Source organism: Monocercomonoides exilis (assembly GCF_001643675.1).
Source record: "Monocercomonoides exilis strain PA203 chromosome Unknown scaffold43-869231, whole genome shotgun sequence".
NCBI lineage: Eukaryota > Preaxostyla > Oxymonadida > Polymastigidae > Monocercomonoides > Monocercomonoides exilis.
In genome coordinates, this window is record NW_027150588.1 from 295,165 (window position 1) to 310,988 (window position 15,824).

The 15,824-nt window shown below is 37.9% G+C and overlaps 3 protein-coding genes across 3 annotated transcripts; 2 read left to right on the forward strand and 1 right to left on the reverse strand.

Moving 5' to 3' along the window:
- Window positions 1–4,491: 4,491 nt before the first annotated feature.
- On the forward strand, window positions 4,492–8,588 carry MONOS_11962 (putative vasohibin-1; the record flags this gene model as incomplete). The annotated part of the gene is made up of 4 exons (XM_067864539.1): window positions 4,492–4,652; window positions 4,878–5,017; window positions 5,069–5,256; window positions 5,331–8,588. 4 exons carry the CDS (start codon window positions 4,492–4,494, stop codon window positions 8,088–8,090), a joined length of 3,249 nt encoding a protein of 1,082 aa, XP_067722085.1. The 3' UTR covers window positions 8,091–8,588.
- Window positions 8,580–10,786, reverse strand: MONOS_11963 (uncharacterized protein; the record flags this gene model as incomplete). The annotated part of the gene is made up of 1 exon (XM_067864540.1): window positions 8,580–10,786. One exon carries the CDS (start codon window positions 10,784–10,786, stop codon window positions 9,059–9,061), a length of 1,728 nt encoding a protein of 575 aa, XP_067722086.1. The 3' UTR covers window positions 8,580–9,058.
- A 609-nt stretch (window positions 10,787–11,395) lies between these two features.
- On the forward strand, window positions 11,396–15,822 carry MONOS_11964 (uncharacterized protein; the record flags this gene model as incomplete). Its single annotated transcript, XM_067864541.1, has 5 exons — window positions 11,396–12,633; window positions 12,773–15,028; window positions 15,159–15,254; window positions 15,441–15,685; window positions 15,762–15,822. Exons 1-5 carry the CDS (start codon window positions 11,413–11,415, stop codon window positions 15,820–15,822), a joined length of 3,879 nt encoding a protein of 1,292 aa, XP_067722087.1. The 5' UTR covers window positions 11,396–11,412.
- Window positions 15,823–15,824: the final 2 nt, after the last annotated feature.

Below are 15,824 nucleotides of genomic sequence, written 5' to 3' on the forward strand. Positions count from 1 at the left end.
CAAATTCATTTGGCATATCAAACTTCCATTTTCATGAAGACTGAATATAGAAAAAATAATTATTTGAAATTTCGGAGAAATAGGATTTTGAGTTTCTCCGAGATTTCGATATTTATTTTTTCTGAGCACAAACGATGAAGTTTTGTGAGTCTTGTATATCACATGAATTTGTATTGATGAGATATATTTTGAGGAAAATTGTCAGAATCATTCCTCTTGCAGTTATTGGGAAATCGATCTTGTCCGGTATTTTGTGCGATGTAAGGTATTTTGTGCGATATCTGTAATAATAAAATAGACTTCAAAAAAATGAAAATACAGGTGATTCTTTTTGACTTCATATTTTTTTTTATTCTAAAATTTCGGTTCTAAATATCCCTTGAGTTTCAACAAAAGAATGCTGAAAAAAAAGAAGGCTTTTTGAAGACAACATTATCTTTATTTGAGCAAAAATATTTGTTTTTAATGAAGTTGTGATAAATAAACAAATAAAAAACAAAATCTCCTTATTAAGACAAACAACATTTGAAAATTATGCATACCCCGAAAAAATAAATTATTTCAAAAATTGTCACCCATATATTCATTGTTTTTGTTAACAACAGTGGGCACTTTCAATAACTGTGGACAGTCAAACTATCTCAACAACCGTTGATAGGAAGATCTTGGCGATAAACTCAATTGCATTCTCAATGAATATGAACTGATATGAATTGTTTTTGTCACCCATCCAACACAATATAATTTTTTTAATTGTTTTTTCTTTTCGGAGAAACTCGGAGAATCTTATTTCTTCGAGTTTCACAAATATTTTGAAACGTTTCGTTTTTCATTCTTAGGAGCAAGTTGTTTCATTTCTGCATATGGGGCAAAAAATTTCGCTTCAGGCATTTTCATTAAAAATTATGCACATTTCATTGACTTTTTTCGATCAAAAAACACAATAAAAATGGGTTTATTATTTTGAAATACATGAAAGGTCACAAAACGTTTTGTTGTAATATAAACAAAATCTGTTTAATTATTTGAAAATCAAATTTATTTTGAAATCTGATAAAGTTTTGTAAAGTTATGAGTGAAGTTATTTTTCTATGCCTTGTGCAAAAAAAGCAAGAAAGTCCGTATTTTCACCCATATCTTGTCAGTTAGCGTTTATTTGGGAAATAATTGTTTTTATTGTCAAAATGCAACTATCAACGGTTGTTGAGATAATATCACTGTCCACAGACATTGAAAGTGTTCACCGTTATTAACAATACCAATATTGACAAAAGAATTTTTCACAAAGACAGAACATGAAATAAAACATTATTATTCTCTTAACATCTGAAATGAATCGATGAAAATGAAAAACAGTCTTTGAAACTAGTAATTCAGTTTAAAAGAGATAAAAACATTCATCTTTTTTTCAAATCAAAATTCAATTAGTTATTTTTTTAAAAAGTCGCATATGTTTGATAATCAGATCCGTTGGATTTTTTATTATGAAAACTTAGAATTGAACTGTTGATACTGACCAAAATGCTTATTATTAATGATTGGTTGTTTGTAATATTTTAATTTTATTATTTGGTGATACAGTCTAAACCGGATATGATCACGTTGAATATAATCACATTCGTTTATTGTCACATTTTTCCATGCACCGACATTTTTGGCCTATTTTTCATTCATTTTCCATCGCATATAATCACAGGGCTAAATATATATAATCACATTTTATATTATTATGGGTAATTTTTTCATTCAAAACTCGATTTTTTGATCAAAATTTCCAATTTTTTGATTTTTCAAAATTATGTTAAAATAAGTCTAAATAACATAATAAAATCCAAAAAATTGTTGTTTCTATTGAAAAATGCGTTTTAATGAAGAATCTTTAAAAATAAAAAATTTGACCCAAATATAACAAATGTATTAGTTTATTTTTTATTTTTTCTGTGTTAAGCAGCATCGTATATTATCACAATCGGATATAGTCACAAAAAGTTGTGCAAAAACCGATGTGATTATATCCGGTTTCGACTGTATTTTATTAATTGATTGCAAAAATTCATCTAAAATTTTCAAATTTCAATGAACCTGAAATTATCCACATGTAACTATTTAAAAAGATGTGCCCATGAAAGCAATTTGTTTAGATATGAAAATCTTTTTATCAAAAACTATGGATATTTTTTTGAAACAATAATTGTTCATAAACATTGAGAAATGGAAACACAATTTAAGATTATCCTAATTTTTTTTTCATATAAACATATACCTCTGTGACATGACAAGAGAAAATTAAAACGATGACAAAATGACTGACAAGATATTTCTGATTTGTCAAAAATGGTTGTTTGATACGATTTCATAATCCTTTTTAACAATAATAATTTATTTGAAAATCGATATACAACAATTCTTATTATTTTGAAATAATAAAAATTAAAATAAATATGATCAAGTTCCCAATATTTATTTTTTTAGACAGGAAATGTCAGTTGAGGAATATTTTTGTCACAATTTGTCATTGACAGTCACTGACAAATGAGAAAAAGATAGATATTTCAAATTCTATCAACAAAACTTATCCATAGATTTCTATTCAATTTTTTAAAGTTAAAGCAACAGTTTATATTATAGTCACTTTCCTAATAGGCGGACACTTTCTTAATGGCCGGACAGTAGCCTTTTATCAGCAGCTAATGATTGTTGAATTAAGATCTTTTCCCACATCGCTTGTCAGGTGAATATGAGTCCATGCAGTTTGCCAAGAATGAAGAATTCTTGTGCATTCATTTTTTCAAAAATTTATTTTGTTTTTCAGAGAATTTCGAAAAAAATAATTACTCCGCGTTTCTCCGAAAAACAAAATAAATTTTTGAAAAAATGAATGCACAAGAATTCTTCATTCTTGGCAAACTGCATGGACTCATATTCACCTGACAAGCGATGTGGGAAAAGATCTTAATTCAACAATCATTAGCTGCTGATAAAAGGCTACTGTCCGGCCATTAAGAAAGTGTCCGCCTATTAGGAAAGTGACTATATATTTATTTTAAATAAGAAACTATTATTTTTATTTTTTATTTTATTTTATTTTATTTTATTATTTTTTTTTTTTTTTGTGACAAACAAGGGTTAAAGTTATTTGTCAGGTCACAGAGGTATATATAAACATATGGTGATTGTTTTTATTCTGATGAATATTTTACCCAGATGATAATTATTTCGAAAATGACAAAAAACCAATAAAAGGCCACCACACAAAATAATATCATGATATTAAAAATTATCACACACATGTTCATTTTCTTCTTGCTTGTTTTTAAAAGATTTGAGCTTCCCGTTCTTTTTCCATTTACCAAGTTAAACCTGTGTGATACACTGAATTTTGACAGAAAAATTTTGTTACTGTCATACGTGATAATACATTTCTTCTGTTGAAAAAATTATAAATCAAAATAACAAACAAAAATCTATAATTATCTTTGTATAATTTTTTAAAATACAAATAGTGATATTAAAGAATTATTGCAGCCTTTTTTCAAGTTTGTTTTTATTTCAGTAAGATAAGCAGTTTTTTTCTGAAATGAGAATTCACTCAGGGATTCTGATGTTTCAGTGAAGAAGGTCGCTTCTTTGAAGCCAATTCTAATCAATGAATAATTTGAATTTAATGATGAAATTGAAAATTGTAATAAATTCAATGTGACAAACGAAATAAAGTTGTGACTTCTTTTTTTATGTTTTTCCAAAAAAAAAAATAAATAAATAAATAAAAATAAAAATAAAAATAAAAATAAAAATAAAAAAATAAAAAAATAAAAAAATAAAAAAATAAAAAAATAAAAAAAATAAAAAAAAAAAATAAAAAAAAACGAAGGAATTCATTTCTGATGGACGTTTGAGCAAAATCTTCATCACGTCACATATATATGTTTGTTAAGTTTGAAACAAATTGTGGTTTATACTTCGTATTATTAAATATTTGCCTCAAATAAACAAAATTCTTTCGTTAAAAAAACAAAAAATTGTTCCAAACTATTTCTGTCAACGAATAATTGCAATTCTGATTTCTCGTGCAAAATATAATATGAAAAACTAAAAAAGTTGAGAAAAATAATTGAAAGAATTGTGCTGAACAAAATATATATGCTAAAAATTTATTCTTAATTTCTCTTGACGACCATAATAAATTATTTAATTTTCATAAGTTGTTTTTTGTTTTTATTGGACCAAGTTCAGCTTTCAGAGCAATATTCAAAAGTACTTGATTTACTTCTTGTAGATCAGTGCGGCAAAATATCTAAATTTTGCATTTATGACGCAATTGAAGAGATTGGAAAACGAATAGATATTCCTGCTTACCAATTTCCTCAACCTCCGCTTTATTCCTCCGAAGTTGATATCATCGAATACATTCAAAATGTGGATGAATACTTACAATGCCTGCAATACAATCATCTTCGTATAACTTTTTTCCCAACAGATAAATACGTTTCGATGCAAAAAATATTCGAAACTGCTGAAAAGATTATAGCCGCTGCTCTTCCAATTCAGTGTCTCGAAGCCACATTTGTGTCAATTTACCTCACATTTTCTATTCCAGATCTTGTAATTTTCCCGGTGGGATTTACTTCAAAAAGTGCAAATAAGCTTCATAAGTTTGATTTTCTTTTCTTTTTTCTTTCTTTCTCTCTCTCTCTCTCTCTTTCTTTCTTTCTTTTTCTTTTTCTTTTTCTTTTTCTTTTTCTTTTTCTTTTTCTTTTTCTTTTTCTTTTTCTTTTTCTTTTTCTTTTTCTTTCTTCTTCTTCTTTTTATTTTTTTATTTTTTTATTTTTTATTTTTCTTTATTGTTAATTTGCAATCATTAATTTCTGAATTTGCAGACATATCATTCTTGCTTTGGAATATAATGGAATGTTTGGAGCTCTTGGACATAGTAGAAAAAAATCTCTAGCCTCAAAAGCGCTAAAATTTCATTCATTTTCTGAAATGATTGAAGACTATCGTAATGGATATCAGGAGAGTTTGCACCATCTCTAAACTTGCTTTGATTTTTAGCTTTGGATATTTTTAGTCGGACACACTGTTCATTCACTTCGAATTGGTTTGCCAATTCTGCCATGCTTTTCGTGCGATCATCCAATTGTCTGGAAATTTATGAAATTGGACGATATTCATAGTGACAATGAAGTTAAATCTTTGATTCTCTCACGATTTACGGACCAAATGATTCAAATTGCATGTGCAGTGGCATCTGAAAAGGTTTGGTTGTACTAACTTTGTAGTCATCTTGAAATGAATACATATTTGAAAAAAAAAATATTATGACAATGAAGGAAGCGCTAACACACTCTATTATCCCTTATCCGCCCCCTCGGAATCTTCAATTGTACTTTTATCTTCCTCGCAGACGCCTGATCAACACTACCAATGAAAGCCACAAAGTGTTTCATTCTGTGCAGCTCAAGACAAGACGCTGCAGAAGCAGAAAGGAGCGTAGAAGACGATCAATGTCAGTGAAGGTTCGTGAGAGGGCATTTTCCGACAACGTAATGATAACTGAGGAAAATGAAGAAGAAGAAAAAGCTGATAAAGATGAAGATGAAAATTGTGGAGACAGCGAAAAAGCAAATGACACAAACCAAAAAGTGCAAATTCAGTTCAATGACATCAACAAAAAGCCTGTTTCCTCAGATTTGTGCGTGACTCAAAAGGGTTCTGACGAGATTTGCTCATCTTCTGCTCGACGAGACAAGCCGATGAAGACAAGCAAACCGCAAAAAAGAGTTCAAAGACCTGCTTCTGTGTGTGCTGCGCAGACTCACCAGCGGTGTTCGTCGATGCTGCCGCGCATTCCTTCAAGAGGAGCCGGCGAGCGCCATCCGCACTGCAGCCACACAAAGCCTGCTGCTGCGTCGAAAACTGGCAATGACTTGGCAAAAGATGTTGATCACCGTGCCAATGGCGCAGATGCTTCGCTGTCTCGCACGATGCCCCCAGCGCGGGCGAAGGAAAGGCTGCTGCCGGTGATTGCGCCGACAAAGAACGAGAAGCTGTCTGCCACTGTTTCTGTGCCAACACAGCTGCCCACACAATATCAGCGTGCAGTTTCTTCAAAGCAGCTGACAAACCCGTCGGGATTAGAACGAACGTTGCTTTCTCACACAGCAAATTCTTTGCATAACTTGTCTGAAAATTGCAAGGAGCTTCGGAGCATTGAAGGATCACAACCACTTTCAATCAAAGAAACGGCACACACAACAACAGAGAGAAGTGCTGTGGACAGTTCAAGTTTGGCAAACGACGTTGAGTGTATTGTTAACATAGAAACAATACCAGTTGCAAATACACTGAATTCTAATGTGCTTCTGTCATCTGCATCGGCTGTGGAAACACCTCGTATTTCAACACGGCAACTGCGTCTTCCAGAGAAGGCAGAGGCACCCGAGGCTGCCAGCAACACAGCGATCATATCTTCCAGTGATGTGTTGCCTTCAGCCACTTCAACTCCGCCTCGCTTGCTTCGCTCGGCTTTGCTGATGTCTCCGCACGTGCGGTCTCCGTCGCGGAATTTATTGACTCCGGACTCGACATCTGGTTCTTTATCTGCTGGTTCATCTGCTGTTTCATCTGCTTCTTCGTCTGCATCTGCTTCCCCGTTGGCATCTCCTTCATTTGACAGAATTCAACTGAAAACCAATCGTTCAATGAAACGAAAAAACTTAACAGAACCTGAAAGCTCTGTGCAGCATCCTTTTTATTCGCCACATGTCAATTCGCAGCCTTCTAAAAGCTCTTTCTCTGCCACATTTGACGGCACTCGCATCGACACCGCAATAACTCCGCTGCTTCTTCCTCCGTCTTCAGCATCTCATTTCCCTTCCTCTATGCTTCAAAGCCAGCTGTATGCCCCGCGCACCCCCCCTTCCTCGTCTTTGCAGACTGTTGCGCTTTTGTCTGCTTGCAGCAATAGTCTGCCGGCGTGTACCAATCGAAAAGCACAGCAATCTCCATATTCAATGTACTCCCCTCTGGAAATCAAGCAAGTGTCGAAGGTGTTTCGCAACAATGCAGCACAATCGCGTTGTCCATTGGCAAACAAGAAGCTTTCTCGCAGGCGCAGCAATCCAAGTGGAGGAATGTCAGCTGAGGAAAAGCTGGCAATAAGCGAACTTCCTGCCTCTCTTCTTGCCTCGCCTTATCTTCCATCGTACAATCACAGGGCGAGAGAGAAAATTATGTTCACACCACAAGCATCAGCCAAAAATGATCAAAGACAAGTGATTGATTCTGCAAAAAGGAATAAGCAAGTAACACAACAAAGTTTAGCCAAGGTTCCAGTGAATGTGCCTGGTGATAAAGATGTTTGTGGTTGCATATCTCAAATTGAAGATAAAACTATGAAAAGCGCTTCATCACTCCAATCAGATGAGAGTAAGCCTGCTTTAAATACAGAAGAAAAGGATTGTTTAAATGCAGTTTGTATTTCTAAACAAGAACAAGCCGAAGAAAAATGTTCAATTAAAATATCAATTACTGAAGATTTCTTATCTTCACAAACAGAAAAGCCGCAGGAGCCTGTTTCTGTTCTTTCACCAGAACAAAAACAGATCCAAACGCAAGCACAAGCACAAACTCAAACACAATCGCAAGCACAGGTGCAATTGCAAATTCTGCAATCTTCGGAGTCACAGGAACATGGTTCCCAAAACAATACAGCTGCTTCTGTCAATTTAACAGAGACCAAAATTTCAGAAACAGAAAGCAGTTGTACAGAGGAGACGATTGAGAGCGATTTTTCTACTGTAATGGACGTTGGCGTTATTGGACAAGATATTCTGTCCGACACGACTGCAAATGCAATGGAAGAGAAAAACGACAAAGAACAAACCACAAACGATGAAATTCCCTTTGTTTCTGTTCCAAAGAGATGCAATCAGCATCGTATAAAGAAGAAGAAAGCACATGCACTTTTGAGTGATAATTTCACAGACAGCGAAAGCGAAAAGGAGCCGAGGCATGTGTATTTCTCGTATGCTCTGCCGATGAAGGAGAAGACGAAGCTGAGATGGCTTGGGAAAGGGAGCGGAACATGAACATCATTGAAGGATTAATGTTTTCTGGTTTCAAATAATTGTATGAAATCTTTTCTATTTTCTTCGGATAAGGTGAATGCAATTCATAGCGTTGCTCAATTTTTTTGCGAAAGTTGAAATGCTGAGTTATATTCGTCAGAAATGCAGGGAATGAGCTTTTGCCTGTCCGAAATAACTGTTGAATCCTTTCTTTTTTATTCATTTGAAAGGTTTCGAAAACTTTCAAAAGCTCCTTTTCTTTAAAAATGAAACTAAAATTTTATGTTTCGATGATGAAAGTATTGTTCTTATTAGAACATCTTTTGGAATTTAGCGCATGTGAAACAGTTCCACTTAAGTTGTATTTATTTATCATAAAAACTAATCCAAGAACCTTTCGCTTTTTGAAGGATATGTTCGAACTCAATTTTTTTATGAAATTTTCGTCTCAAATTTCAATTTTGCATATCTGTTTGAGCGTGTTGTAATTATAAATCTAAATAGCTCTTATCAAAATAATAGATTTCCTGTTATATTGCGTTTCTTCATCATCATTGATGTTATAAAATTTGTGTGTGAAAAAGGATAAAAACTTTAAAAATCATAAAAGATAGTCCAGAAGAAAGATTGACAATAAAACAATAGATTGAAGTTTTCGTTCGCACAAATAAAAAGAAATTGAATGTGTCAATCAAATGGAGAAACGATCGGGAACAAGAAATGCATTGAAGAAGATGAAAATTCAACACATTTATTTATTAATTTCAAATATCAAACTCTTCTAAGTTGATTGCTTTTTCAAAAGAAATCCAATAAATATTGGAAAATCGTAAAAATACAAGAAGCTAACTTATACAACATAGGGATCTTAAAAAAAAACAAACATTCTCATAAAAAACCTACAAAGAACTCATAAAATTCAGTCTTAATATGAAAAAGCAAGAAAAAATTACTTTTCAATTCTCTGTCTTTTAAAATATAAGTATTTTTTATTCCTTTTTCTCATCCTCTTCTCTTTCATTGTTATTCTCATCGTGTTTATCTTCCACTTTTTCACTTTTCTCCTCCTTTTCATTCTTTTCGTTTTTATCTTCTTCTCCTTCTTTTTCATCCTTCTTCTTCAAAACTCTTCTCCCCTTTGAATGCCCCTTTCCTTCTTGCTTCGGATCGCTCTTCGTCTCAATCACAGGCAGCCCCAGCGCCTGCCTCTGCTTCTGCTTCTTCTCCACCATCCGCCTCATCCTCTTCCCAAACGGCGAAATATGCCGGTCAATCTTTGCAAGATAGTTCATTATCCACTCCGCATTCGGACGCTGTGCTGGGTCTGGAACTCTGCACTTGGCAATCAGCTCTGCCAACAGCCTGGACACATCGTCATTGAAGCCCTGCAGCCGCGCCCCTGTCTTAGCCACATCCGTGTTTAGCGGCTGGTTCTTCGCAATTGCTTCAACAGCACTTGCTAAGTTCATGTTGCCGTAGGGTATCTGCAGCGTCAGCATCTCCCAGACAACTGAGCCAAACGCAAAGATATCTGCTGCAGGGGTCACAACCTTCGCTTCTTCCGCTTCCAGCTTCTTCTTTTCTTCCTTTAAGGCTGCTATTTCTTCTTCGCTAAGCTTCTCTTTCTCTTTCCCTCTCTTCACTTTGCACTTCAATCCCACAATCTCCGGAGCAGCCCATCGTTTGTTCTCTTCCTTTCCAGCTGAATCCCATTCGCCAACCAGATGCCCAGACCTCCGCACATTGAGGTACAGCAGCCCCGCATCGTCATACAGAACAGTGTGAGTGGAAAGGGCTCCTGTCACAACATGCTTACCTGGCTGACGGTGCAATGATGCCAGTGACCTCGCAATAGCACTCAAAGTGGGGATGATCGCGGGTCGAGTCCTGCGCAGTTGATAAGGGACATTGTGGTGATACCCGGAGCTGGTGGAGGAGGAAGAGGAAGACGTTGAGCCAGAGGGAGAGTGAGAGCGGTGAACAATAGCATGGAGATCAATAACAGAAGAATCGGTCTCCTTCATTTCTGGTGAGTGGATCAGCTTATGAAGAGAGAATTCAGGATTCACAGCGTAATGGATCCAGGGTCTCTGCGAAGGAAATCCAGGCACATAAGTTGAAGGATAAGGAAGAATCGTTCCAGGGTCTTCAAACTCAACTTTTTGTTTTGCTGCACCTTTCTTTTTTTTGTCTTTATCTTCTGCTTTTTCTTTTAAATCGGAAGAGGCTGCTCTATCTGGCGATGCAGATGTTTCTGGAATGTTTTTCCCATCTGATGATGATGAAGCTTTCTTTGACGAAGGAATCCAAGGTAGTGCAGGCTGAATTTTGATTTGAGGGCGAGACTGTCTTGATGAAGAATCCGCATTTTGTGTAATTTTATGTAAAGATGAGGATGTTGAAGGTTCTTTGACAAAAGAAGTGGAATTAGAAGCAGATGAACTCTTTTTATCGATAATTGGTTTATCGAATATCGAAGTGTCCTCATCAACAAGTCCAGTTCCATCATGTATTGAATGTTTATTTTCTGTTGATTCATCAACATCCATTCTTTCGTATTCACCAAGTTCAATATCACGTGGGTTTCTTTTCAATTTTCTTGCTTCTCTCTGTCCTTTCCAATATTTGTAAATCCAAACGAGAACCGCAATCGTCATGCCAACGCCAACAACAATGGAAACAATAGTAATAATCATTGAAATTTGTTTTTTCCTCATTTCTTCAGTGACCTCCGAACGTTTTATTATTTTTCTTATTTCTGATAACTTTTCATGGCTTGTTTTCAGAAAATCTAAACGAACAAAACATAATTATCAGATATTACAACTTATTTCAATCATACTTATATTATTTTGATAAATAAATGTTTCAATGTAATTAATGATGCATACCCATTGTCACTAACTTTTGTGTTAAATGTCACAGAGGAACCAATAACTGATAAAAGATAAGTGATAATCATAAGTATATAAATATGGTGATTATGATCATGCCCACCATTAAATATATTTATTTTGAAGTATGTGAAACTGAATTATCCATTTCGAAAGAAAGGATATGAGACATTTCATATGATAAATCGATTTTCTTTTAAATTATGAAATAGATTAAAATTTGAAGAAAAAGAGTTAATCAATATTTATTGGTGTTATTTCAAAATGGATGAGTAAATATTTTTTTTCATTGCTGTTGGTGTTTTATCATCAATCCTGATTCGTGTAATGTTTTTATGAGAGTTTTTTTGTTTTTGTTGTTTCATTGTTATTTGCCTTCTCTCATATTTATTTTATTCATCACAAATTTGAATTATCCATAAAAAATTTTAGCTGTGCTTTTATTTGTGATGCTAGAGGAGCCCATATCCATCTCTTCTGAACACATCGATAGAAGTTTATCTCCTTCTAAACCCGAACCATTGCCATATGAAGTGCGATTGAAGCTTCGTTCACCTACAGAAATTCAACGTTCAAAGAAGATAGGTGAAAATGTTTTACTAAGATCACTTCGCAAGAAAAGTCCAACTAAAAAGGCATTAGATTTTTCTTCATCATTAAATCTTTCTCAGGTCCAATGGGAGCCTCGTTCAAAGGATTGGCTCGATAGCGAAGAGGAGATAATGGATAGTAGCTTACGACGTCAAGAATTGCACACCGCTCCTGAAAAGCAACGAGGGCGTTCATTATCACAATCCCCAACTTTTGTTCGCTCTCAAACGCAAAGTTCATCTTATTCAGATCCAGACAGTTCAATTCCATCTCGTTCTTCAACTACATTATCCAACAGTTCGTTCACTTCACCAGCTCGCTCTTCATCACCTAATTTCTTGCGAGCAAACTCACCTCAGAAAATGGTCAAGCGAATGACTGTCAGTGAAGAGCGGAGAAAAGATTCCGAGGCTCGTTTCAGAGAAGAGCGAAAAAAGAGAGAAGAGCTGGAAAAAGGTTGGGACAGCACATTTACTCCATCGAAAACAGAAAAAAAGGATGTCACTTTCTCTGCCTTTTCAACACGACGTGGCTTGAAAACAGCTGATTCAACGCTGTCATCTACTGTTGCAGATTCCTTCTCCGCCACTTACATCCCTCCGCCTTCTTCTGATTTCATTCCTCGCTCGGCTTTGCTTTCCACCATCGCCGATCCTCTTTGTATTTCATCTGCGAAACCTTCTCACCTCCAATCTTCTGCCTCTTCGTCTCTGAATGCGTCTTCTTCAACAGCCACGCCAGTCCGCAGCACAACCCCTAATCCTTCTGTTGGGATGTCTTCTTCCTCTCTATCTGCTCCTGTCTCACCTTCACTGAATGCATCACAGCGCAGACTTTCATTCACACCAAACAGAGAATCCATCAAAAGATCCAAAAATGAGGCGAAATTGAGAAAGGAAGGGTCAAAGGACAAACTGAAAAAGGAGCAGTCAGAGAAAAATGTCGAACCAAATGCTGAACAAAAGGGAAAAGAAAAAGAAAAAGATAACAAGAAAAAGAAGGCAGAGCAGGCAGCTCCAGCAGTGAATGAATGGAAGAAAGACATGGACCATCCAAAATTCAAGCCTCTCCGACATGGCGTATGCATCATAATATTAAATTTTCATTGAAATAATTTTGTATTTATATATTTATTTCTTATGAATTTCTCATCTGAATTTAATTTCTTTCTTTATTTCTTTCTTTATTCCAATCCATCCAATCACCAACACAACCCAGGTCACTTCCCAACACCCCGAAGTCGCCATCGAGGACGAGAACGAGGTGCGCGGGTTCCTCCGGCTGCTGCACATCGAGCTGCTCGACTCGCACGAGCACAACCACCTCATCCTGAATCCTCTGCGCAACGGTGTTCTCTTGTGTGATGTAGTCGACTGCTGCATCCCGCCCACCAGCAAAGCCCGCACTGAAGTCAGCAACACCGACGCTGTCCAGCCTGGACTGGGTGCAGTGCGCATCACAAAGACACTCGGAGACGCGAGAAGGAACATCGACAAGGCACTGACAGTGCTGCGGGCTGACCATCGGGTGAATCCGTCGCTGCTGTATGATGCAGAGGCGTATCTGAGAGACGAATGCAACACCGTGTGGAACCTGCTCCTGGCGATAAAGAGGGTGTACGAGGAGGACGTGATGAAGTGGCTGAAGGGGAATGAATGCCCTGAGCTGACAACAATCGAAGCACCGAAACGATATCCAAGCGATGTCAAGCTTCCCACGCGTTTTGGTGCAAGGCAGACGGAATACGATGCGATTGGCGCTGCTGTGAAAGGAGGCATTGGCGGTGGCATTGTTGGAGAAATGCAGATCATGGGTGATGGAGAAGGTGATATTGGCGATCTTTCGCTCGGAGCAGGGCTGGGCGGCGGGCGAGGAATGAGCCTGTTTGGACACCGTGGTGCATCATCTGCTATTGCACCTCCACCGTTTCCTCCTCTGCCGTATTCGTTTGAGGACACACAGAAAGTGGAGCGGACTCTTCTCTCTTGGGTTGTTGCACAGGGCATCCTGTCTGGTCCAATGCCTTCTTCACTCGACGAGATTATCCCGTCCTTCCGCACAGGTGTCCTTCTTGCTGATCTTGTCTTCCTCCTCACAAAACAGAAAGTGATTGGCATCACACTCGCCCCTCGCACACCTGCTGTTGCACGCTCTAACATTGAGAAATGCCTCATCACCCTTCGCGGCCTGCCTGGGACGAACAGAGACGTGCTGTGGTGCGGTGACGAGATTCTTTTCGGAGACAGAAACGCCATTCTGGCTGTGCTCAATGAAATCCACCGCTCATTCACTGGGAAACCGATCATCCGCACAGCCAATGCAGATGCTGCCCTGCAGAAGGAGGCAGCTGCAAAAGCAGAGGCGAACGAGCTGAAGGCGCAGGCAGCCAGCAATATGAGTGCGTCTGCTGCTTCGATGCGCGCGAAGGAGCTCAGAGCATCACTCGACGGTGCAAAGCATCTGCTGCGTGCCTCGTCCACACCGTCTGCCTCTGGCGGAGCAATCATCCTGAACGCCTCGCAGGTGTCGAGGAAGGACAGCGGCCGCTCCACACCATCAAATCCATCACACAGCCGCACACAGTCGATGGCGTCGCTTGTGTCGAATGCGTCGGTTGGTTCAACATCAGCTGGAGTGTCTAGCACGAAGGCAGGAGCAGGAGCAGCAAAGAAATCAGACTCGAATCTCTCGATGCACCAGAGAAGGATGAGCATTGTGTCGAACTCGTCGCGCCTGTCCAACACATCTGCTGCTGATGAGCTGGTCTCGTTCTCTTCTTTCACCTCGTCTTTCTTCGACTCCTCGCTCAGCAGCACCGCCAAGAAGGAAACAAGAGCAGGGTTCCTTTCCCCCGACGTGTTCACTGGCTGCTTCCCGCCGAGCCTGTTGCCTGCACAAGATGGTATTGCGAACTCATCAGGAAGAGGAGTAGGAGGTGCAAGTGCAGTTGGATCGCTTCTGCGCAGGATGAACAGCCAGGTGATGCTCGGCGCTGCTGGTGCTGGAGGAGGAGGAGGAGGAGGAGGGAAATCGATCAGCGGCTTTTCGCAGGCATCCTCCAAGTTTGGTGGAGCACTGGGTGTAGCAGGAAACCGGACGCGGCGTCTGGTGAAGGCGGAGACGGCGTCTGTGTTTGGCTTTTCGAAGCGGTCGATGGCAGGGCTTGGGTCGCACATGTCGCGGAGGACAGGGATGAAAGGGATGGGCAGCAGGCTGAGTGTGACGGAGGCGGCAGGGGGAGCGGGGGGAATGGGGTTGGGGACGATCGCAGAGAAGAAGCCGAGGCTGGGGCGTGTGGTGGACGAGCCGTTCCAGTCGTATCCGGATCCGCACAATCACTTCATTACGCTGCCGCCGCATGCGATGGCGAAGCAGCTGCAGAAGAGAGAAGGGAAGGAAGAGGAGAGTCTGGTGGCGCAGGCGCTGGAGGCGGGGTCATCGATGGACAAGACTTACTTGATGTCTCTGGAAGTGGTATGCAATCAAATTCGAATTTTTTTTTTCTTTTTTTTTTCTTTTTCTTTTTCTTTTTTTTTTTTTTATTCTCTTTTTATGAAAATTGATTTATATTCTGAATTATTCATCTGCTTTTCTTTTTCTACAGAGCCCCAAATCACCTTATCTTTTGGCAAAATGGATGGAAGGATTGGGAATTCATTTGTCTTCTCCTTTTGCCTTGGATGCTCCAATCATTCACGAGGTGTGCTTTTCCTTTGTTATTTACAAGTTCTTTCATTTCTTTCGTTTCATTTATTTTTCCCCATAAAAAAAATGAATAATTTTCTTTTCTTTTCTTTTCTTTTTTCCTTTCCTTCTTTCTTATTTTAATTTTTTATTTTATTTTATTTTAATGGACAATCAACATATTTGTCATGTTCTTCAACAGATGGGAAATGGAGTTATACTCTGTCGACTTGTCTCAGCTCTCGAGCACAAAGACATTCCTGGCTATACAAAAGATCCTACTTCCACAGCAGCTTATTTGCACAACATCCGCAAGGCACTTGAAGTTCTGGTGAAAAAGCGCACTTTTCCATTGAGCTACATCGCATCTGAAAAGGAGATTATGGAAGGACATCAAACTATTATTCTTGAATTATTAGAGGACATTAGAAAAGCTTATGGACAGAGGTTTGCAATTAATCGTTAAATTATTGAGCTTCTCATCTTATTTGATATTTTATATGAATTGACTTTGTCAATTTAGTAGTTCTCATATAAGTCGGCACAAGTTATCAAAATCAGCAACTCTAACAATTCCACTTTAATT